Source organism: Quercus robur, chromosome 2 (genome assembly GCF_932294415.1).
Source record: "Quercus robur chromosome 2, dhQueRobu3.1, whole genome shotgun sequence".
NCBI classification, from domain to species: Eukaryota; Viridiplantae; Streptophyta; class Magnoliopsida; order Fagales; family Fagaceae; genus Quercus; species Quercus robur.
This window is the reverse complement of record NC_065535.1, coordinates 75,574,504-75,599,579: the sequence shown is the minus strand read 5'-3', so window position 1 is coordinate 75,599,579 and position 25,076 is coordinate 75,574,504. Positions and strand designations below refer to the sequence as shown.

At 35.9% G+C, this 25,076-nt stretch overlaps 1 protein-coding gene across 1 annotated transcript; it reads left to right on the top strand.

Moving 5' to 3' along the window:
* Positions 1-13,525: 13,525 nt before the first annotated feature.
* On the top strand, positions 13,526-14,581 carry LOC126703469 (uncharacterized). Its single transcript, XM_050402429.1, has one exon. The coding sequence runs from the start codon at positions 13,526-13,528 to the stop codon at positions 14,579-14,581; it is 1,056 nt and encodes a 351-aa protein (XP_050258386.1).
* The last annotated feature ends 10,495 nt before the right edge of the window (positions 14,582-25,076 follow it).

Genomic DNA, 25,076 nt, shown 5'->3' with positions numbered 1-25,076 from the left:
CCCTAATTCAATTTATTAAGCATTTCAAAAATAAATTCTAGTGAATGTGTGTCAATTGTGATATCCTATATTCAATGATTTGAAAGAATTATGAAACAAACATGTGATGAACAACCAAAAACATGTGAAGAACACATAAGAACATTCAAGAACATTCAAACATACTCAAGAGAATTTAAATAGTTACTATCATGCTTTAATTCTAAATTCTCATTATAGCAACACAAAAAAACAAGTTAGGGAAATGAATTATACCTTCATGCAAGATCCATATGGTGGAGGAGGAGACTCTTAGCAAAGATCCTAAGGGTGGAGGAAAAGAAGAGTTAGGAGAGGAAGAGTGAGTCTCAAGAAGATCAAGATATGACAAGATTACTCAACTTCACTGAACTCAAGAGAGGGAAAGAGAGGGGGGGTTTTTTTTTTTTTTTGTCCTTTGGAATGAAGGAAAGGGAGGGTTTATATAGTAGTGGTGAAAGAAATATGAATGGAATGCCATTTAAAGAGGGTTGAAAAAGAATCATAAACCTAGACCTCATTTTAGCCTTGGCGAAAATCTAATGCATTAAATGTAGAGATTGGTGGAAGTGAGGAGCAAGTCAAAATTTGATTTTCCCGTAGCCACTATAACAGCCTGTGGAGCCAATTTCAAAAAATCATATTCTACTCAATTCCGATTGGAATTGTCTCGTTATTGTGCTCAAATTGAAGTCTCAGATGTCTAGTTTCTGAGAAAATTAGCCTCATTCACAAATTCAAAATATTCGGAGAGATATCAATGAAATGGTGAGCAATGGTCATTTGCTAGAAAATAATTTCAGCACAATTAACATTAATAGGTCCCAAATTAATTTTCAATTAATATTAATAGGCTCCAATCACTCCTATTTTAGACTTAATTAGTTCCAAATTTACCCTAATTAAAAGATAATTGCACAAATTACTCATTGAATAATTAATGTTTAACTATCTAATTAATTAGGTGTATGCAACCCTATCATAAAATGTAGTCTTAACCAATCAAATTATGACACATCATTGATCTCAAATTGATTATACTTATAACCAATTGAAATCAATTGTTCATAATCACATATAGTCGGACTCAATTTGTGATAGTGCATCTCAACCATTAAAACTTGATTTGACGATAACTTTCAATCTGGTGGTCCGATTAAGGTTTATGACTAGTTGATTTGATCGTTACAACATCAAGATCATTTTGGTGAAATGAGATTAAGGATCTAATGACTATAATCAAGATGCATATTTCCAAGAGGAAATTACCCTTTTACCCTCCATGTGAGATTAAATGCAAGTTGCAAAATGGGGTGTCCACAATAGTGGTGAAATGGTTATTTATGCCTTTCTCCTAGGATTTTTTAGTCCTTACAATTAAAAGAATGTGACTTCAAAATCAAGAGCTTGTGTTTAAAAACCATAAACAACTCACACAATATAAGCAGTACATAACACAAACTAGCAAAGTGTAGAAAAATAGCTCATCTAAGCTAAATAAGGTACACAGTCATGAAATCCAAATTTCATAGGCCAATCTCAATTACACACTTGGTGATATGTAATACAAAAAAAATAAAAATCTTTTTGGATTTTCATATTATGACCAAAAACAAAGAGTACACAATATGCTACAACAACAATGCATGAATAGTGGTCAACTAAGCTATAGAGGGTACACAAATAAGAAATATCAATTTCTTAATTAACCCATGAGTACTTGTACAAACTAGTACACACTCATACAAAATTATATTTATCTCAAAATAGTCATGCACTTAGTTATGCAATACATACTTTCTATGTTTCTCCACAATATCAAGTATATTCTAAATCAAGAAAGAGATACTATAATTCATGTAATCCTCAAGAAAAATAAAACTAGACACAAAATAAAATATTTTTGTCTTTTTGAAAATTTTCAATGTTTTTGGATTTTTTTTTTTTTTAAACAAAACAACCTAAAAGAAAATAAAACATGTCCACAAATAATTGAAAGAATTAAATCAGGGACAAGTAAGCAACACTTACCTTAGAGAATCTTTTCTCACCCATACAACTCGAGTCTTTGGCTTTGTAGGTGAAAAACCATGAGAACCAGATTGTATTTGGGGGATTACACACTTCTTCTGAGAGAGGCTGAAATCCTGCAATTTCCTTTCATAAGCCAACAAGCTTAAATTTTTCACAAGCATATGAAATAATTTATCAGGACTTATGGCAAGAGAAATATCATCACATATCCTAGACTGAAACACAACATGCTTAAATTTCAATTTCTGACAGTTAGGACGAATGTGACTAGACACACCACAAAAGTGACAAAGATGAACAAATTTAGGAACATCAGTATTCCTAACAGCAAATCTAGTCTCTGATTTTGGTTTTTGCCTCAACAAAAAACAATTTGGTCTAATGTGACTAATAACACTGCAAATGTAACAAGTAGGCACAAAAACAGATTTCTTATACACTCTAATAGTAGGTTTAGACACAGGTTTAGAAACTTCAGCATCTACGTCATAAGTTTTACCTTTGTCTAACCTAGCAACATAAGCCTTTTGAAAGGAGGAATATAAATTTTTTCTTTAGGCTTAACAGGAACAGGAACAGACCTGTTAACAATAGTAAGTTTGGTATTGGAAAAATTTTCAAGTTTAGCTTCAGCCTCAGCTAACTTTTGTTCCAAACTTTTCATCTTAAAGAGGAAAATTGATTTCTCAAAAAATCATTCTTTTTATTAGATTCATCTAATCTCACAATCAATTCCTCTTTTCCAAGATTAGCCAGTTTTAGCTCTTCCTTAAATTTCTTAGCAATTTTCATAGATTTAGTTAATTCCCTACGAAGAGTTTCACAAGCATCAATAAGATCAACAAAAACATTAGTGTCCTTTTTATTCAAAACATCACAGCCAAAAGCAATAAGACACTTAAAATTATCCATAACAGAAGGGATCAAGGATCTCACTCAGGACATTAGTCCAATCAAAGTGAACCCACTCTGATACCACTTGTTTGTTTGTTTAGACCCCTTAAAGAAAATTGTATAACCTAATATATTAGCCAAGTGATTACTTAGGTTAATTATTCAGATCTAGGTTAAACAATAATAAATCATATCATGCACAACAATAGAAAATAAATAACACCACGATATGATGATCCAAGAAAACCAATGAAACAAACTATCTCAAGGTAAAAATCTGGAGAGGATTTGACCTAGCTTTCCTCAAGGTAAAACAAATCCACTATAAGAGAATCAAAGTTTTTATATTCAGATTTAACTCTAAATCTATTGTTACCTCCAGTAGTAACTTACTGACATGACCACGTGTAAACTCCAAATTCACAGACTCCTTCTTTTGTTGGACTTACTGCAACACAAGCACCCACGCTTATGACTTTGAGATCCCACTTAAAGGTTTAGCAACACAAACTCTCTAGTTTATGATTCCAAGACCACCCTGAAGGTTTAGATCATCAACAGATATTGATCTTGTTGCAACAAATTTAGATCTACCAGCTCTAATGGCATAAGAATAATTTTTGGTAGTGGCTTTAAAAGAGGAAGGTATAATACCTTTTTAGATCTCACAAGAGCACCTCCAAAGTCTCTAACAGCTTTGAAAACGTAGTTAGGATTTTCCTTAATATACTAGAAGTGTTTCACTTGAAATCTAAAATGTTTAAGCAGAGTTTAGGCTGAAATAGAATTCTACAGAAATTTCATGTCTGCAAATTTCGATCGGTCGAACCTATTTCTCGATCAGTCAAACTCTTCAAAAATTGAATTCTCCTTTCTGCAGCTTGAATGTTCTTGTATGTAAGGTTGAATTTAATCAACCATCTTGTTGACTTTATTTCGTACCAAATTTGCTTGTAATTTAGCAATTAGTAACCCTGTGTTTAGGTGGGAATCATGTAAGGGTAGTGTGTAAAGAAATGCTCAAGACTATGTAAAGAAATGCTCAAGACTGTGTAGAAAAGTAAGGACTCGCGGCTGGATTTCGCGGGTGGCTCATGGCTTGCAAGCCGCCAGAAGATGCACACAAGTGAAGCATGCAAAGAAGTTGAACCATCATGCCAATTGTAGCACTACAGGACAAAAAGTCCAAACTGGTCATTCAGTTAGCTCGCGGCTTGAACTTGCTGTTGGGAAATTTAGACCCTGGTTGATATAATTAACAAGTTTTAAATCCAAGTTGTTAATTAGATTTATTATGAATAAAACTTGTTAAAACAAACAAACATCAATATCATGTCAATAATGAATGCAGCGAAAAAGTAAATAAGATAAGATATGATGACCCAGGAAAACCAATGAAACAAACTAGTTTCACAGTAAAAAAACTGGGGGGAAACCTTCCCAAAAAGCAATCCACTATGATAAAGAGAAGTTTCAGATCTAGTACAAAATCTTTGTCCCTAGACTCTACAATCCTCGTAGATGAACTCATAGCAGAAACCTTCTACCACTTAAGAACCTCTGAACTCTTCAATATATGAATACCAACCTTTAATGCACGAATCCCAATACGTGACTAACAAATTGTGTGGATCCTAGTACGTGACTTAATCACCTTCTAGAAGAAGATTATTGGCTGCAAAGTTCTTCACTTCATCAATAATGAAGATCAAGAAGATGCTTGGTCACAAAACCCTATGGTGCACATACACAACAACTTCTTCACAAGAATGATGAACTAGGGCAAAACTTTGTCTCCGGTTACAAATTGCTTAAACAAACTTTGCTCAACACTTGTGCAACTTGTGTTAGAAGAAAAGAAGGCCCAAACACATAATCACAGATTAAAGTCAAAACAGAACTAGAATTCTATTTTTCATAAAGCTCAACAGATAGCTGTCTGTCGAGGTGCTGTCGAGCAGCAGTCACCACGAGGCTGGAACAACTTCTTAAGCTTGATGGATAGCTAGCTGTCGAGTTTTAATGAACAACACTTCTTCAACTTGAATCTTGGACAGACTTGCATGTCTTCAACACTTGATCTTGAAACACAGTTTCTTGAAGTATTAAATACATCCTAAATCTACCTGAATACAAGTAAAGTGCGTTTTGTCAAAGGATAAGTCAATTACATAAAATAGTGACATATGTTCCTAACAAGTGAATCACATATGTCCTAACACTCACGACTTAGTCAAGTCGTGAGGCCAAGTTGCCAGTCCACTCTGTTATGGAAAAACTGACTCTTCGCATTCCTTTTTCACTCTAGTATAAATACCCCTTATACCCACGAAATATTGAGAGCTTCCAGAGAGAATTTTGAGAGAGAAATCCTAGATAAAAACAAGATTGACTCATCTACAATCTTTAAATAGTGACTATTCAAATTCCTCAACTCTCACCCTCTCCATTGTTACATCCTTGAGAGGTTCTTTAACCAAATCCTTTTCTCACCTTACCCATATCTGTGAGAATGCATTTTGGTGCTTTGGGAAGTAGTTTGGAAGGAACTAATTCATATTGGTTGATGCTATGGGTTATAGTAGAATCCGGTAAACTAAAGAAGAAATAGGTTCGGCGTAACCTCGTTCGAGTAGGAGCTTGGAGGGCTTAGGTATACTAGGTTGATTAGGCTTGGAGGGTCTTCTGCTGTTCATGTATCCCAACTATATTCTTTAGTGGATTATTTACTGCTTGGAGGGTGGCGGAGAGGTTTTACGCCGAGGGCTTCGGTTTCCTCTTCGATAACACATCATTATGTTGCCCTTGTGTTTGCATCTCTCTTCCCTTAATCTTTGCCATTTAATTTCTGCTGTGGATGTGATTTTATTTGGTTTAGATTATTTATCAATTTTGTTATATGCTTATGTTCATGTTCCGTACATTAATTGTTTGATAATAAGCTTGAATTGATAATTTGGAAATTGGGGGTTTAAACATTCATTGTTGTTTATACACATTTTGAATATTCAATTAGTATCAGAGTGGGTACACTTATATTGGTTTATTACCTTACTGTGATCCTTGACCTCATATTGAGATGGACCGGTCTCAATCTTTAAATGCTCCGCCACATTTTGATGGTAACAATTATGCCTTTTGGAAGGTATGGATAAGAGCATTTTTTTGTTTTATTGATGAAGCTGTTTGGGATGCAGTTGATATTGGCTGGACTAGGCTGGAGGCAGCCAAATCCACATGGGATAAGGCAGCCCTCGCGGCATCAAATGCTAATAGCAAAGCACTTAACGCTATTTTTGTGGTGTGTCTCCAGATGAGTTCCATCAGATTTCTCACATTACCATTGCCAAGGAGGCTTGGCAGATATTGGAGAATACTTATGAGGGAACGAAGAAAGTAAAAGACACGAAGCTACGGATGTTGACCACCCGATTTGAGGAGCTCAGAATGAGTGAGGACAAGTCCTTTAACTCTTTCTATAGTAAGCTTAATGAAGTGGTCATCGGCAAGTTTAATTTGGGAGAGAAAACAAAGGATTCCAAGGTAGTAAGGAAGATCCTTTGGTCATTGCCGGAAAGCTTCCGTGCCAAGGTGATGGCGGTTGAAGAGAGCAAAGATCTTGATGATATCAAAGTCCTAGAACTGGTTGGCTCGCTTCAGACTTAAGAATTGTCGTTGCCCACTTAAAGGAAGAGCAAATCTCTTGCTCTTAAGACCATAAATGAAAGGGTAGAAGCACACGACTCCTCAGATGAGGATGTTGTCGAGAAAGATGTTGTTTACCTTGCAAAAAAATTTCGCAAATTCCTGAAGTTCAAGAACAGTGGGAAATTTGGTAATAAAGGGAAATTTGCAATTTCCGGAAAGGAGAAAAAGGACTTCAAAAAGAGGGACGAGAAGGAGTCCCAATCTAATCAAGGAGTCACTTGTTTTTAATGTAATGGACATGGCCATTTCAAAAAGGAATGTCCTAATTACTTAAGATCAAAGGACAAGGCGTATGCCACCACTCTCAGTGACTCAGATTCCTCCACCTTTGATTCGGAGAATAGCTGTGATAAAGAAGGGAATTTCTCAGCATTTATAACTATTGCTCATGTTGAATCTTTAGAGGACTTGAATTTGCTTGTGCAAGAACTTGGGGAGCATAATGATAAGGAATCCATGGGAATTGTAGAAGAATCGGATGCTGAAGAAGATTAAGATACAGCCGGTTTTCAAGAGAATTACAACTCTCTCCTTGAGAAGTCGAGAGAGTATGCACGGGTGGCCAAGGCGACTATGAAGAAGATGAAGAAAGCAGAGAAGACTATAGAAGTCTCCTAGTAAGATATAAGGAGGCCAAGTGTGAGATTGAGACGCTAAATGGTGAGCTAACCGAAGCTTACACCAAGTTGAAATTCCTTGAGCTTGAGGTGGTTCAAGCAAATGCCAAGGTAGAGCATGTATCCACAAAGAAGCTTGATGATGTCCTCTCTCATTAAAAACTTTTCTTCGACAAAACTGGATTAGGATACACAAGAGAAAGTAGTTCAACTGTGAATATCTCCAAAGAAGTGAAGTTTGTGAAGGCCAAAGAGCCTGTTGTAGTTGCCCCTACTATGGAGAAGGCAAAGGTTGAGAAAAAGAAGAATGTGGCTGACCAAAAGGTGTTGAACAAACCCCATAACCAATCTGTGGTCAGGTCTAAAGCCAAAGGGAAATCTCTTCCAAGATCACAAAGAGGTTCAAGAATGAACCATGTCTGTCACCATTGTGGACTTCAAGGGCACACTAGACCGAATTGTCATAAGCTAAGAGCATTGAAGAATGCAAGTGATAAAAGGTCAAGAGGACCAAGAGATGACAAGAGGACTTGGGCTGTTGAGTCATCAAGAGGTCAAAATGGTGATCCCGGTGTGGTGGACATGATGAAGATGATTGGTGCATTCACCACTTGCTTGGAAAGCTTTACTAGAAGATTTGAAAGTCCTAACTCTCGTACCCAATCCTATAAGGATATCACCCTAAACGCACGTGACGTGTGGGTGAAGAGGGGTACTCATGCATAAGCATTACAACATGTCCATGCATTAATACTTCCAATGTTTTGTGACTATGCTTGGTTGTGTGTTGCTGCAAGTTTGAGTTGATAATTGTTTGTTAGTTTGCTTTTGCTTTAAATGATTTTACATTGGTGTTTTTGATCTATCTTTTCTTGTTTTTATGTCAAAAAGCCAAAAACACATAAAAAGTAGAAAATCTAAAAAGTTTGATCGACTTCGCTAAGTTTTGTCTCAAAACACATTTTGCCTTGTACCTTTGTACAAATGGCCTTGTGCATTTACGAGCGTAGCTTGTTCCCTATGACACTCTATATCTTTGTGGGAGAAATCTTGACATCTATGTGACTGTTGTAAATAGATCTTCAAACTTGTCATGAATGATTAGTCAATGGTATTGTTGATCTTGAGACATACGTAGACTTGTGCCTATATATCTTCCCACTCATTTATTTTATTTTATTTTTTGCTTAAAGAACTCACCAAATGTAAATCTCCAAATGAAAAGAGATATTGAGTTGCGAAAGCCTGTCACACATACTAGTATTTGACTAGGAAAATAGTATTTGACTAGGAAAAAGGGAAAGCGACGTAAAATAAAATGTATGATGCCCAAAAAGTCAAAGGCTAACTCATCAAATTGAAATATCAAAAATTTCAAGTATCGATCTCACGATGAGATGTATTGATTCAAAAAGATCAAATGATATGAGGTATATGGAGCCAAATGAAAAGCTTCACAAGTTATGTAATCAAGTTTTGTGGGAGGTCATATATGCATATTTCTATAATTGAGATGGGTCACTTTATCTAGTGCTAATTGTGTATGGCTTGGTTGAATTGATCATTGAAGCTTCATGTTAGACTAAGGACTATCTTATTGTTGATACCCACACACATCACACATGTCTATGTTCAATGAATGTCATATTCATTTTTGTCTTAAGTGTTCTGCCAATTGGACTTGGCGACTTGCTCGCGACTTAACCCAGTTGCGAAAATTGCGTGTTTTGCGCAAATAGGTCATTTTTTAAAACCTTTTTGAGTTTTCCCTCGAAATTTTGTGACTATTCATTATCTTCCTCACTTAAACCTCTCTCAAACTCACCATGTCACTCTTGAAAAACCTCCATTTTTTGCATCTTTTCAACTTCAAATCTTCAAGAAAAAGGTATGGGCTTTCTCTTTCTCGCTACATATTTTATGTTTTGAGCTTTATTTTCTTGAATCTGTGAGTTGTGGTTTTGATTTGTGATATCTGTAGTTTTGGGTATGGGTTGGGTTCATGTTTGTTGAGTTTGGATGTTTGGGTTTGGTTGATCTTGTTTCTAGGATGCTTAATATGGTTGTTATCATGTTTTAGTTTCACTGTTTGAGTTTGTAAACTGATCTGTGTTGGTTGGTAAATCTCATACCCATGATAATATGTCTCATTGTCATATGCTATTTGATTGGGTTTACTGTGATATACTCTATTTGTGAGTATGGTTGGTTCAAAATGGTTGAGCTTAAATGGTTGGGTCATATTTTTTTTACTTTAAAGTTGCTATTGACTATTGATATCATGTGTGTTGCTTCTGCCTTGAGGATATTGTCTGCTCCATGTTGGTTTGAACATCTCATACTCATTAAGATATGTCTCATAGACATATGCTTTCTTTTGGATGAATGTGGTATACACTGCTTCAATACAGCTGATTATTGCATGTTGAAGTTTGTGCTTGGGAATGTGCCCTAGAGTGTTCTTGATTAAGATGTTGTGCTCATTGTCACAATTTGTTATGCAAAAGTATTGTTGATAGGTTGTTCTATCCTTTTTTTATTTGAGCTATCTCTTTCAATGTCTAAATCTCAACTGAATATGGATTGAAGGATGGTATAGTTCTATGTTCTTTTCAGTTATACTAACTTGTTACTAATGTTTGAATTTCCATCTATTGTGCTTTGTTTTTGTGGCCTTTTTTGCTATGTTTGCAAATGACTCCTACCAAGAAGAAAACCATTGCCTAGAAGGGTGATAAAAGGCTGAAAATGGACAACTCCAAGTTTAGATCTACTCAACACTTTGAGAGATACAAAGAGTACTACATAAAGGCAACAATCATTCAAGAAAGATTTGTGGACTTAGGGGATTTGAAGGACACTTTCATTCCCAAATCTTTTGAGGGTAAAGGTTGGGATAAGCTGTTGAGTGACTTGCCTAGAGTGTGTAAGCCTTTGATCAGGGAGTTTTATGCAAATGCTATGCTAAAAAAGGATGAGATTAATTGTTGGATAAGGAAAGGAATTCACTATAGATGTGGGTGTTATAGATGAGGTGCTAGGGCTTGAAGGTTTAGATGACCATGACTTCACCAATTAGAAGGACAGGATGCTATCCATAGAAACTGTCCAATCTCATATTGGTGGTGTTAGAGAGGGAAGATGCCTTAACACTAATGCCTTTTCGCTGACATGAGGTGTCTAACCACCATCATGATGTTCAACTTGTACCCAGTAAGGAAGTTGACTACAATCAACAATACTAGAGCTATCTTTCTCATGAAGCTCAAGGAGAACACCTTCATAGACATCTGTTAGGACATATGTGATTCACTTGTTAGGAACATATGTCACTATTTTATGTAATTGGTTTATCCTTTGACAAAACGCACTTTACTTTTATTTGGGTAGATCTAGGATGTATTTAATACTTCAAGAAACTGTGTTTCAAGATTAAGTGTTGAAAACATGCAAGTCTGTCCAAGATTCAAGCTGAAGAAGTGTTGTTCATTAAAGCTTGACAGCTAGCTATCCATTGAGCTTAAGAAGCTATTCTAGCCCCGTGGCTCAACAGCTGCTCGACAGCATCTCGACAGATAGGTATCTGTCGAGCTTTATGAAAAATAAAATTCCAATTCTGTTTTGACTCTAATCCGAGATTATGTGTTTGGGCTTTCTTTTCTTCTAACCCACACATATATATATATACACTAGTCGCTAACCCGTGCGATGCACGGGAAAGTTATTGAGTATAATATAAAATTTAATCTTGGTTTATTTTACTACAACACCAAAATTGAATTTGTAAAATAAAATTATGTAGCTAAAACATTTGCTAACAGCTATACGTTTTAGACATTTATTAACACCCACAAAGAAAAACCAATAGGTGAAATGAAAAATAATGAATTTTTAAGTCCAAGAACCATCTAAAAGTGACAACATTGTCTCAACACATACAAACTTGATGAATATATCATCGTTCATTATAAATAAAGAAAATTTAGAAAATATATAACATGTGATTAAGTTTTACAATTAAAGAAAAACTGATTTCTTGGTGTTCTAGTTTTCTGCCGTGATTGTTTTTGTAAATCTCTTTTAAACCTATATGCTGTGATTGTTTTTGTAAATCTCTTTTGAACCTATATGCTATGCTACGTTTAATATATGAGATAAATATTGATTCACGTTAATCGTAGTAGGCCATGATTATGTTTCTTTACATCAAGTGTCGTGTCAATGCTTTTATATGCGTCAAGAATTCGTATGCATTAAATTCTAATTTTTTTTTTTTAAAAAAAAAATTCTATTGAATCCTATATCATCATTACAAATCGGCACTGTCAGAAATGAATCCTATATTAAATATGGGCCATTTGATCCTATATATTCATGAATATAGATTCAATCCCAAAGATAAATTTTGGGTAGGGTTAACAGACCATGGACTAAAGCAATACAACCCCACAGTAAAAAATTAATGCAAGAGTAAGTAAGGCATTTTATCAAACACATAGTAATTCTATCTTTTCCTTGTCCCTAGGTTTTCTCTGAAACCCTATACGGTGGAACTTTTTCACTTGCCCACAAGTGCCGTCATTTTCCCAGACTCTCTAGTGAAATCTACTCCCCTCTTTGCTTTCCTTTCTACCTTTCCCATCTATTTCTCTCTATCATTTTTACTCTTTCCTCCATACTCTCCATCTATTTCTCTCAAACAACCCCCTTCTATTTCTCTAAAACAGCTTTATCTCTTTCTCCTTGCGCTCTCCATGGATGACGTTACTAAGAAGTGGGAAAAGCTCTTTCTGACCGATGTTGAGGCCAATGAGTGTGCTCTTATAGATGGTGTGATAGACGATTCCTTCGCTTTAGTGGCCAAGTTTTTTACAAAACGAAAGATTAACCTCGAAGCAGTAGCAAGGACTTTTCGAAGTGTTTGGAAGTCTGATGGCAATTTTGAATTTAGGGACTTGGGAAATAACAAGGCCCTTATTGTTTTCACCGATGAAGTTGACATGAATAGGGTCTTATTGCAGAGCCCTTGGACTTTTGATAAGTATCTACTGGTTCTTCATAGGTTGGGTGAGAATGAATGTGTCGGCTCTGTTCGCTATGACAAAGCTTTTTTCTGGGTTCAGATCTCAAATCTACCAAGCCAACTCATGATGAAGGCAAATGGAGAACTCATTGGGAGCTCTTTGGGTGAGGTTGTCTCTATGGATGCTCCTTAGGGTGGTCAAGCTTGGGGAAACAATATGCGTGTGCGAGTGAAAATGGACATTACCTAGCCATTATGTTGGGGCAGAATGGTCCGGTTGGGTGGTTCGGACCGACGCTGGGTGTCTTTTCAGTACGAGCGTCTTCCCATTTTCTACTACTGGTGTGGCAAACTTGACCACAATGAAAAAGATTGTCGTTTGTGGATTCAAAGCAATGATTCTCTGAACAGAGATGCACAGCCATATGGTCCGTGGCTCTGAGCTAGTCCTTACAAAAGCCGCAAGTTGTTCGAGTTAGTTGTCAAGATACTCACCAAGTCAACCACAGTACCAAAAGTCCTGGGAATCTACGCCGGACCATGGCGGAGCATGTGGGGAGTACAGGGGATACGATGCAGCACAAGGTACTCTCAAATCCCAATATTTCTGTAACTAGTTCTCCACCTATACATCATGTCCCTAAAGATCCAGAGTTCCCTTCAATTCAAAAAATTTCAGCCATTCCAATGATTTTGAGGCACATATAAGGGAGATTGATAGGGCGCTTAAGTGGAAAGTATCAGAGATGGTTGAAAAGGATAAGGAAATTTTTGATTCTATATCCCCACTTTCAAATGATGTTGACTCCAAGTCAAATGGGGCTGACATCACCCCTCTACATGGGCCTACTCTTGAAGTACCTCAAGGTGAGGTTAATAAGGTCCCTATTGCTTTCATTATGGGTCCTGGATATAATTTTACTTAGGTGGCTAATTCAAAAGGTGGGATTGTTCATGTGCAGCCAAAAAAATCTGGGCAATATACTAAGGGCAAAGGTGGTTGTAAGGGTACAACAGGAACTGGACCGAGACCAAAAAAAACAGAGGCATCTGAGGATATGGTGATGGAAATTCAAAAAGAGGAGCCTAAGAGGAAATTTGAAGGCTAGACTAATTCTACGACATCAGGGGTAGAAAAGAAAATCAAGTTGGATGATGCTGTGTCTTTGGGGAAGGTGTTTGAGGATCAATTTGGATCAGTGGAGGTTGCTAGGCAACCCCACTAGGCACAATGAATACTTTAAGTTGGAACTGTTGGGGGCTTGGGAACCCCCGTACAGTTAATGCACTAAAGAAATTAGTGCAAGCTGAAGCTCCCAGTTTGGTCTTCCTCATGGAAACCAAACTTCCTTTGAAATCCATGAAACGAATGTCCAACATTAAACACTCTCTTGGATTGACACAAGGTTTGGTAGTCCCAAGTGAAGGAAAGAGTGGTGGAATTGCACTGCTTTGGAAACCAGAGACTAATGTTCATATTCAATCTTTCTCTCGGTGGCATATCGATGCTGTCATTGATTCTGGGAGCTGTATTGGGAAGTGGCATTTGATAGGTTTCTATAGCAACCCCGATACAAGTGGTAGGCCAGAGTCATGGGCTCATCTTTCTCAACTTGCTACAGTTAATAATCTCCCTTGGATGTGTGTGGGGGACTTCAATGAGATCCTCAGTGTTACGGAAAAACAGGGTGGGTCGAATAGGCCGAGTATGCAGATTGAAAATTTCCGGCATTGTATCGATACTTGTGGGTTGAAAGATATTGGATATTTCGGTTCATGGTTTACGTGGAGTATGTTTAGAAATGATTTGGGTTGGATACGGGAAAGACTTGATCGCGTGTTTGCAACAACAGAGAGGCTAAATTTGTTTCCAAATGCGAGACTACACCACTTGGCTTCCTTTGCTTCTGACCACTATGCTTTAATGTTGAGGATTAGTTCTCAAAGGGTACAGCGAAAGAAGCCAAAAAAGCTCTTTAGATTCGAATCCATGTGGCTTAAAGATGATAGGTGTGGCGCGATTGTGGAAGAAGCTTGGGCTGAAGGTTCACTTAAGGGTGTAGAAAATAATTTTGTGGCTTGTTTGGATTCATGCCGTATGGCTCTAACCAGATGGAATATTCGGGAGTTTGGACATATTGGGAAAAAATTGGCAAAGGCACAAGACTTACTCCAAGCTTTAAAGGAGAGAGCAGTGGGGTTGTCAAACACATTAGAGGTATGTCAGCAGAGGGCAGAAGTGAACCGCTTGCTTGATCTAGAGGAAAGGATGTGGAAAGGCCTCTAGTCGAAAGTAGCGTAACACAATTATGGGCATCATGGACAAAACCAATAAATGGCAGGAAAATGAGGACAAGATTTCTGAGATGATCATTGATTACTACCAGGAGCTGTTTACCACCTCCCAACCAGATATTACTTTGGAATTTCTTAATGCAATAAATTTGGGTGTGACCCCTCAAATGAACCATATGCTCACCAGAGAATTCAATGCTACAGAGGTGAAAAAAGCCCTTGATCAGATGTACCCTCTAAAATCTCCAGGTCCGAATGGTATGCCCCCTCTCTTTTATCAGTATTTTTGGCATGTTGTTAGGGATAGTGTTGTTAATAATGTTATTAATTTTTTAAACACTGGTGTGGCTCCTCCTAATTTTCATGATACACATATTGTTCTTATTTCTAAGGTAAAGAGCCCTACAAAGGTGTCAGAATATAGGCCCATTAGTCTATCTAATGTCATCTATAAATTGGCATCAAAGGTTCTTGCTAATAGACTTAAGACTCTTATTCCATCTCTTATCACTGAAAATCAAAGTGCTTTTCTCTCAGAGAGGCTTATTACGGATAATGTGCTTGTTGCTTTTGAAATTATGAATTCTATTAGTCAAAAGAGAAGTGGGAAAACAGGAGCCATGGCTTCAAAGCTTGATATGAGTAAGGCTTTTGATAGGGTTGAATGGAGTTTCTTGGAAAAAATCATGACTAAGATGAGCTTTCATCCTAGGTGGATATCTATGGTTATGAGTTGTGTCACCTCTGTCACATATTCTATTCGTATAAATGGCATTCCCCAAGGACGTATTACTCCAACTAGGGGTTTACGTCAAGGAGACCCTCTATCTCCCTATTTGTTTCTTTTGTGTGCAGAAAGTCCTTCAACCTTACTACACAGAGCTTCTGAGGCCGGCACCCTTCAAGGTCTCCAAGTTTGCAAGAGAAGCCCTCACATCACTCATCTTTTCTTTGCCGATGACAGCTTTCTCTTCTATAATACTACCATTGTGGACTGTGAAGAAATCCAAAGATTGCTGCTGGTCTATGAAAGAGCAACAGGGCAGCAAGTAAATAGACAAAAAACCTCGTTATTTTTTAGCCCCAATACAGCCATGGAGATCCAAGAAGATATTAAGCAAAGATTTAGGACAGAAATCATCTGTCAGCATGAGAAGTACCTGGGTTTGCCATCCTTAGTGGGTAGAAACAAGCGTAATACATTCCAACAATTAAAGGAACGAGTGGCGAACAAACTAGCTAGTTGGAAGGAAAATTTTTTGTCTATGGCAAGTAGGGAGGTGCTGATTAAGGCTGTTGTGCAAGCAATCCCAACATATACTATGAGTTGCTTTCTACTACCAAAGTCCCTTTGTGATGACTTGAATAGTATGGTAAGCAAATTCTAGTGGGGGCAGAAAAATGATGAGCGTAAACTGGCTTGGATGAGATGGGAAAAGTTCTGTACTCCTAAAGCTTGTGGTGGTATGGGTTTCAGGGACCTAAGATCTTTCAATCTTGCCCTTCTAGCTAAGCAAGGGTGGTGGCTGCAACAACAATCAAACTCACTTTTCTATCAAGTTTTCAAAAGTAAGTACTTCCCTGACACTTCCTTTGTACAAGCTTAACAAGGCAGGAATCCGTCCTATGTTTGGCGAAGCATTCTAGCAGCACAGCCAATAATTAAGCATGGGATGCGTTGGCAAGTTGGAAATGAGGAGAATATCTGTATTTGGAAAGATAAATGGATCCCAAATCCATCCACCTATCAAGTTATCTCTCCTAGAACCTTATTACCTGAGGATGCAACAGTAAATGTTCTGATTGATGTAGACCATGGCACTTGGAGATCTGATCTAGTAAGGGAGTTGTTCCTAAACTTTGAAGTGGATATTATCCTCAGTATTCCTCTGAGCACTCGTATGCCTAGGGATAAAGTGGTCTGGGCAACAACACCAAATGGTAAGTTCACAGTGAAAAGTGCTTATTGGTTGGCTTTGGATATGAAAAGTGCAGAAAATGAAAGTACCTCAGGCCCTAGTGGACAACAGAAATTTTGGAGGTCCATTTGGAGTGCTAATGTGCCCAATAAAATAAAGAACTTTGCTTGGAGGGCTTGTTAAAATATACTCCCTACAAAAGCTAATCTATTCCACAGGAAAGTGATCAGTTCTAAGGTTTGTGAGCATTGTGACCAGGGTAGGGAGACAATAATCCATGTTCTTCTGCACTGTGCTTTTGCTCAATCAGTATAGGAAGCTTGCGGTCTGGTGGTGGATAGAAATTGCACTTTTAAGGATATGATTTGGAAATGTAGGAATGGCTCAGGTCCAGCAATTTTTGAATTTGCTCACTTCATGGCTATCTTGTGGAATTTATGGAACAATCGGAATGGGATTCGACATGGTGATGTGCCAAAATCTGTGACAAAAATTGGTCTTGAAGCTTCTCGACTAATAGCAGAATTTCAGGCTATTCAAGATCGCCCCAAACTGCCTACAATCCCTCTCCATACTAGGTGGAAACCCCCCATGCCTGGTATGTATAAAGCAAATGTTGATGGAGCTATGTTCAAGGAGCAACTTACTGCTGGCTTGGGTGTGATTATTCGTGATGCTGATGGTCAGGTTGTTGGTGCCTTAAGTCAGCATATATATGCTCCATTAGGGGCTCTTGAAGCTAAAGCTAAGGCGATGGAAGCTGCTATGATGTTTGCAAGGGATGTTGGAATTCAAGAGATCATTTTCAAAGGGGACTCACTACAAGTACACAATTTTCTTAAAGGAGGCTCCTTAGTCCACCTGCTATTGCTAATGTGTTGGAAGGCATTCTCTATCATCTTCAAGCTTTTTTTTCTTTTGATTTTTCTCACATAAAAAGGGTAGGCAATAGGCTAGCGCATCTTCTAGCTCATCATGCTAAGTCTGTAGTTGATTTTGAGGCATGGGTTGAAGAAACCCCCAACTTTTTAGAAGCTGCTTTGGCCTCTAATGTAGCTGCTTGCTGCACTTAAGTTTTATTAATGTTATGCAGTAATATTCCCAAAAAAAAAAAAAAAAAAAAAACACATGGTATGCACAAAATTTCAATGTCTTAGTTATTAACATTCGTTATTATTAAGGAAAAAAAATTAAAACAGAAATACACAACCTGCTAACAAATTGAACAGTTCTGGTAATGCTAGAAACCCAACTCTTCCATGGCTTTTATATTTCTCATCAACATGTCTAACATTTGTTTTTAAATCGCCAAAGCAAACATATTCTATTTACTGTATTCATTTTACTGTTGCATTGTAAGGTTGTCCAAAGTTGTTGTTTGAAAAAGGAATAATATTAGAAAAGAATAAACCAGTTACTGTAATGATTTTGCTGGGTTACTCTGTTCTTTTCTCCACAACCTTTGCTAGGTTTCTTCTCACAGAGGGAAAAAACAAAGCAGAAAACAGAAAACAAAAAGTCAACAATGTGGGTTTGGAAGAGTTAGACCAACTAATGCAAGAATAAGCAAGAGCAACTAATGTTTGTGAAGAACCTTTGCTGGGTTTGTTCTCGCAGCAGCAAAAAAAAAAAAAAAAAAAAAAAAAAAAAAAAAAAAAAAGGGAAAAATGGAGAGAAGAAAACAAAAAGCAAACAAAAGGTAGTTACCCAATGTTACTATGTAATCCAACATCAAAATCAATATGACCACCGAAAGTAATATTAACGCAAATATGAATATAAATCGCACAATAACAATATTTCTATCAAATTAGTGGAAGGTTACTGTAATGATTTTGCTAGGTTACTCTGTTTTTTTCTCCACAACCTTTGTTGGGTTTCTTCTCACAGAGGGAAAAAAGAAAACAGAAAACCGAAAACAAAAAGTGAATAGTGTGGGTTTGAAAGAGTTAGACCAACTAATGCAAGAATAAGCAAGAGCAACTAATGTTTGTGAAGAACCTTCGCTGGGTTTGTTCTCGCAGCAGGAAAAAAAATACAGAAAACGGAAAAATGGAGAGAAGAAAACAAAAAGCAAACAAAAGCCCACTGAAAGTAAATAAACAAATGACCGAAAAGATACATTGTTCTATGTTTTTAATGGTAGACGTGGCATTAATTTATGTAACCACGTGGTGCAATGAGACGTGGTCAACAAAAAGTCAAACGTTTCGGCTATTAGTTATTATATAGATATAGATATATATGTACGTATGTTTGTCTTAACCCACAAAAATATGAAAATTTACTATCGACTTTCCAAGGAATACCTCTGCAAGTGTGATAGGAAAAGATATCATTAGATTGTATCATTCAAAAAAAAAAACAAAGTGTGCAATACTGTCAGTTATGGGTTTAAGCATTCGCAGGGCACAAATACCAAAAATAAAATATAGAACATAGATTAATGAACAAATGAATACAGAGAGGGGGGGGATAATGATTGAAGTGATAGGCCACAAACTGAATGACCCCTTGTGATAGAAATTAATCAATTAATTAGTCAAGTTATTAATTAATCAATTTATCCTGCAAATGCGTGGTAGCACAAAAAAATCACCAATAAACTAATTATGCAGCGGAAAATAAATAACACGGTGATTTGTTTACAAATGGGGAAAACCTAACGGCAAAAACCCTACCAGGTGATTTTCAGGTCACCACTCCCGAAACTCCACTATTATCACAACAAGCGATTACAAGTAAAGGAATCCCAAGTACCTTACCAACCTATAGTTGAACCCTTACCCAAATACCCAATTAGACTTATTCTATAGTGACAGTTCCCCTTTCTGATGCACGACTCCCAAGTACGTAACTAACCAATTGCGCAGATTCCAGTATGCAACTTCAATCACCAACTAAGAAGATTGTTGGTTGCAAAGTTCTTCAGTTCATCCACACAATGAAGATCAAGAAGATGCTTGGTCACAAAACCCTACGGTGCACATACCCAGCAACTTCTTCAAGAGAAAGAGATGAACTAGGGCAAGAACTTCGTTTCTGGTCACAATTTGCTTGAAGGGAGTTTGCTCAATGCTTATGCAACTTGTAAACTCTTTGATGGCCCTTAAAACAATCCTTTTATATGTCTAGGGTTAGGAGAAAAAAAAAGCCCAAAGACATATTCACGGATCCCAAGAAAATCATATCAGAATTCTAAAATTCTTAAATCTCGATAGATAGAAGGTGTTAAGCAACTGTCGAGCACACGGAGCTTTGAACAACTTTCTTAAGCTCAATAGATACAGCTGTTGAGTTTTAATGAATTTGCACTATCAGCTTGTTCTCTTGGACAGACTTGAAGGTTTCAACACTTGATCTTGAAACATGATTTCTTTAAGTATTTAAACACATCCTAAATCTACCCAAATACAAGTAAAGTGCATTTTGTCAAAGGATAAACCAATTACATAAAATAATGACATATGTTTCTAACAAGTGAAACACATATGTCTTAACATGAAGAAACTGTCAAATTGGGTAATGTTTCTATGCCAAATTCTTAGAGCATTCACATCTCAAAATTCTATCACATCCTATTTTATCATCTAAAAAAACTAATTTATCAATTATACCATACCATTTTACAATACTCTCAGCATCCCAACTTTTATTTTACAATACAACACATTAAAATAATATTTCAACATAATAAAATAATATATCTTAAAACCCAAAACCTAGTGAGAGAGAGAGGAATTGATAAAGTGAATAAAATATTAGTTTTTTTAAAATAAAATTAAAAAAAAAAATAAAAAAAAAATAATGCTACAGTGCAATTCTAGCACTATTGCAAATTTTTTTGCAATAGTTGGTGTTTGCAAGTCCTGATGCTGGGCTTGTTTGGTGCGTTAATGATAAAATTCTCTTACATATAGCATTTGCAATACCAAATGCGAATGCTCAGGAAATGGAAAACAGGAACTTTTGTTCTATTAATATAGGGACAAATTATAGCAAACATTTCACTTTTGTGATCTCAGTATGAAAGCCAATTTGAGTGTAATAATTTTGTGGTACATCTCATGAATAAGTTCACTATTTGAATGTTATGTCAGTTGCTATCTGGTTAAGAAATGACATTAGGGAACAAAAATTGCACATCCAGGGTCCAAATATGCAGATATATTTCTAAGACTAAGACACCAACAGTCGAGCAAAATCAGTGTTTATAATCGACAAGCCTTAATGACAGAACTACAAAGTAGTGGTAATCACTGATCTGGCTTATCTCCATGCAGCAGATAGCACATCTGATTTCGTGAGTTCTGCTTATTTAAGAGGACTTAGCGGCTTGTAAGTTCAGGGCACCAATCTTTTTTCTTGCTACAGAAAATACAGGACTAGCACCCACACGGACTCGAACCCGACTCTCCCACTTGGGGACCAGCCAGAGGTACCACCCCGACTAGAGGTTGGGTGGTAGTGGAGAGCACTAATCTGCCTAAATGATTGGTTGAAAGACCAAATGAAAATTGCCAGTGGACCACCAGTGTGTGCTGTGTCAACTGTCAACACTCAGTACTTCAAAATTTGGCAAATAATTTTTTTCTTTTTTTTTTAAGTAAAATTTGACAGATAAATTTCTTTGGAACTGTTAATTTATTGAAGAGTTAATGGTATTTTATCAGTCAAAAAATAGTAAACAATACAAATGGATTACTTCAACATGTAAAAGGAGGTAATAAGAACAATTATTGCATAGGCATGTAAAGTAAAAGATGCAGATCTTGTGGAAATTCCTGTTAGAAAGGAAAATAGTAGAGACCATATAGTATATCTTAAGTAATCTGGAAACCTAAGGCGTTTTTTCTTAAACAGAAAATCGATTCTTCAAAAAGCTTAAACTATAAAGTTGTAAATAATTTGAATGATCCCTTTGATAACATACTGATGTTTAATTGCAGTAGGCTACAAACAGGGGCTGGTGAGCATATTTCAAATGCCTTTTAGCCTGATTAGAGGCTGTATTTAATGCAACAAAGGGCAAACAAATAGGTTTTTTTCGAAATGGAAGAGCCTATAGTTATAAGCAGTTTATTATATAATACAGCTATACTGACAAATGGGGAAAACTAGCTAAAATGGAGATTACACCATTTACATTAAGAGTCTCCAAAACCTTACCAAAGTTGCATGGAATCATTCTTTGGCTTACCAAATAACGGTGGAAATTCATCTTCTTGTTCAGAAAAAACTATGGTACTTGGAAATTCGTCATTCTCTCTTTTGCACTTCCTTTGTCCTCTTACTCTAAAAAATCAAATTCTATACAAAAATTTAAAAACCAAAAATACAAAATTTTGAAACCAGTGAAAGTTTTAAAACTATGATTATTTGTTTTCCCAATAATTAAGAGAAATCATTGAACAAAGAGATTTTTTTTTTTTTTTTTAACTTATCAAAAATATTTTCTCTTTGTTCAATGATTGAATTATTGGGAAAACAAATAACTACAAGCTTAGCTACATTGGCAAGTCTCTCGTTTTCACAAAAACCAAAAGAACTTAAAAATGCACAACATTTATATCTTCAAATTCTCTTCCTTTTCTCAATTTTCTCAGCTACCAAACAGAATGTGAACCAAAAAAAAAAATTTAAATCCAACTAACTACAATTAGTACAATCACTTGGCTTAGTTTTAGTTGCAAGTCTCTCATTTTCACAACCAAAATAATATAAAATGCACAACAATTTTTTATACCATTATTTTTTCAATTTTCTCAGCAATCAAACAGAACTAGTAGAGAGAACATTAGGAGGAGGAGGTTCAGATAAGAGATAGCGAGGATGATAAAAATGAAACCACCGCCATTGCTTTAAGAAAGCCCAATTCAATTCTAGCCCAGTTAGTTAGCTCAATGGATATTGGAGGGGTTTTTACTTTTTACAGTTTAGAAGTCCTTTTTTTTTTTCTTCTTTCAGGATAGTTTATTTTACACTTGCTAGAGGTCGAGCCCAGTTTGCTCAAAGTGGAGCTTTATTGGTATGAAGTTCCAAAGCCCAAGCGTAAGCGTGACTGTGTGAGACTGAGAGCAACTAGACAAAATTATTATTACTATTATTATTATAGATTTTTTTCTTATTTGCCTTTTAAAGTGTCATAATTATTTATTATTACCTCTTACAATAAATTACACTTACTTCTTTAATATAAACATTTTATTGACAACATATATTTTTATATTCTTGAAATTTTGCAAACATGAAAGATATAATAAAAATATGCAATTCAATGATTAAATTTTCAAAATTCACATCCAATAAAAAAATATAAGAAGAATTTGAAGGGTTTTTCTCTAAATTAGTTTGAAAAAAACATTTTCCCATGACATGTAGTTTAGGTGACCAGCCCCCAAGCTTTTGATTCCTGTAAGAACATTCCTTTTGTTTGTTGTCACTTGAAGTCTCAATAGTCACTTATGTAATTAAACTTCTACGACCTATAGGACTTTTGTGCGAAAGGGCAGGGATGGAGTGTAACTAGGGGGTCCCCGGGGGATGTGCCCCTAGGAACTACCCAAGCTTTTTAGACAATCGGTAATTTAACATGATATCAGAGCAGGAGTTGAGGAGACAAGGGTGGAACTACCTAAGCTTTCTAGACAATCGGTAATTTAACATGGTATTAAAGAAAGAGTGGGGTCGTTAATTTAACATGATATCAAAGCTGGAGTGGAGGAGACAATAATCGAATTTAGGACCTCCTACTCTAATACCTTGTTAAGTTAACGATTATCCTAAAAGTTTAAGCTATTGGAATATGGTAAATTTAATCATTTTAACCACACAATTCTACTAGCTTTCAACACCCACCAAACCTTGATCTTTTATTGGGTTAAAAAAAATTATTTAAAAAAAAAAAAAAAAAAAAAAAAAAAAAACTCAAATTTTGAAGGGAGCTAGGTTGGTCGTTGACTCATTGGTGGTCTTTGAGCTTCAGATATATATGTGCTAACCAAAAAAATAATAATAATAAGGAAAACGAATCCAAAATAATCTCATATTTTGAAGCAAGGTGTGCTTTGTGAGATTGGGTTTTTGAGCGGACAGTGAAAGACCATTAACAAAGTCACAAAGGTATTGTGTTGAGCACTGGATGGGCTGGTGGTGGTGGAGTCATTAGAGATCATGATGGGCAATGGTTGAAAGGATTTGCAAGGCCTCTTGGGGGCTCAAATAGCTATATGGCAGAATTGTGGGCTCTAAGAGATGGGCTTCTATTAGCCAAGGAGATGGGACTTAGTAATCTAATTATCGAGATGGATGCTTTGAGTGTTGTTTTGTTGATGAATAATAATACTGTCAACTTGTTAATGGAACCATTACTAACTGATTGCAGGAACCTGCTGAGCGAGATCCCCAACAAGCAAATAGTTCACATATATAGGGAGGCCAACCAGTGTGCTGATGCGTTGGCTAAGCTTGGTGCTAGTAGTGTTAACTCTTTTGTAATCTTTTTGAATCCTCCGTCTGTGGTGGAAAGTATATTAGCTGCTGACAAAGCTAGCCTAAGATGTAATAGACTTATTAATTTTTAAGTTTAATGAAAGTTCTTTTGCTGACCAAAAAAAAAAAAAAAAAGGTATTGTGTTTTGTAATTAAAAAATAGAGGGTAAAATAGGGATTTTGAGAAAAAAAAATGTCAGGGTATTTTGAGTAGAAAACAGATTTTTGGAGCCAAATTTGTTTTTTTAGAGAGTATATTGTGAAAGACAAAGTTTGGGTACAAACTTGGTTGTTGCAAATTTGTAGCCTCAACAATAGAAAGATGACATAGCTTTTACTAGTGTTAGTTTTTCCCATGTTTGAAGATAAAGTAATTTTGTAGCTCACAACTTTGCTAGATATGTTAGTTATTTATCGATGTTGATGAAAGAGACGTTACTTCACATCTCAATATTAATAAAATTTGAAAAACGTTTCAAAAAATATAAAAGCTAATTATAAAAAAATTACAAATCCTTTATTAAAAGAATCAGAGTTTGTGTCTCCCCTCACTTATTGTTATAACTATCAAATTCTATAAAATAAAAATAAAAAAGAAGAAGAAGACAATTAAGAGTTAATTTTTGTCCAAAATTTTGGGATCATCCAAGCCACAAAGAAACATTTGACAATGTTTCAGAAAAAGAAAAATCCATGATGTATTTCAGATTTTTAATAGAAAATTGTGGTATATTTTATAAAATAATAAACGTTTCAAGCCTGACTTTTGCTTGTGAACAGTCATTCTGAAGGGAGTTTCACGATATTTATATAGGACCAAATTACTTCAATCAAAGATTCAAATGGTCGGATTTCAAGTAAATCTCAATTAAATTTGGTTAATCCAATCAAAATTGATTGAAACGAACAAAAATTTTGGGCAGATAAAATTTGCTTAATCTCTTTATTTAAGACTTAAATTTCCGTTAAAATTAAAAGTCAATAAAATATGGTATCAACAGCACTAATATTTTGACAACAACGAGTAGAGATCAAAGTAGCAGAGCTATTGATTTTTCTCAGTTTCCTTTTGTTTTT

What these genes read in the sequence shown, in the direction of transcription:
- LOC126703469 (XM_050402429.1), top strand. Translation starts at nt 13,526, where the DNA reads ATGAATACTTTAAGTTGGAACTGTTGGGGGCTTGGGAACCCCCGTACA.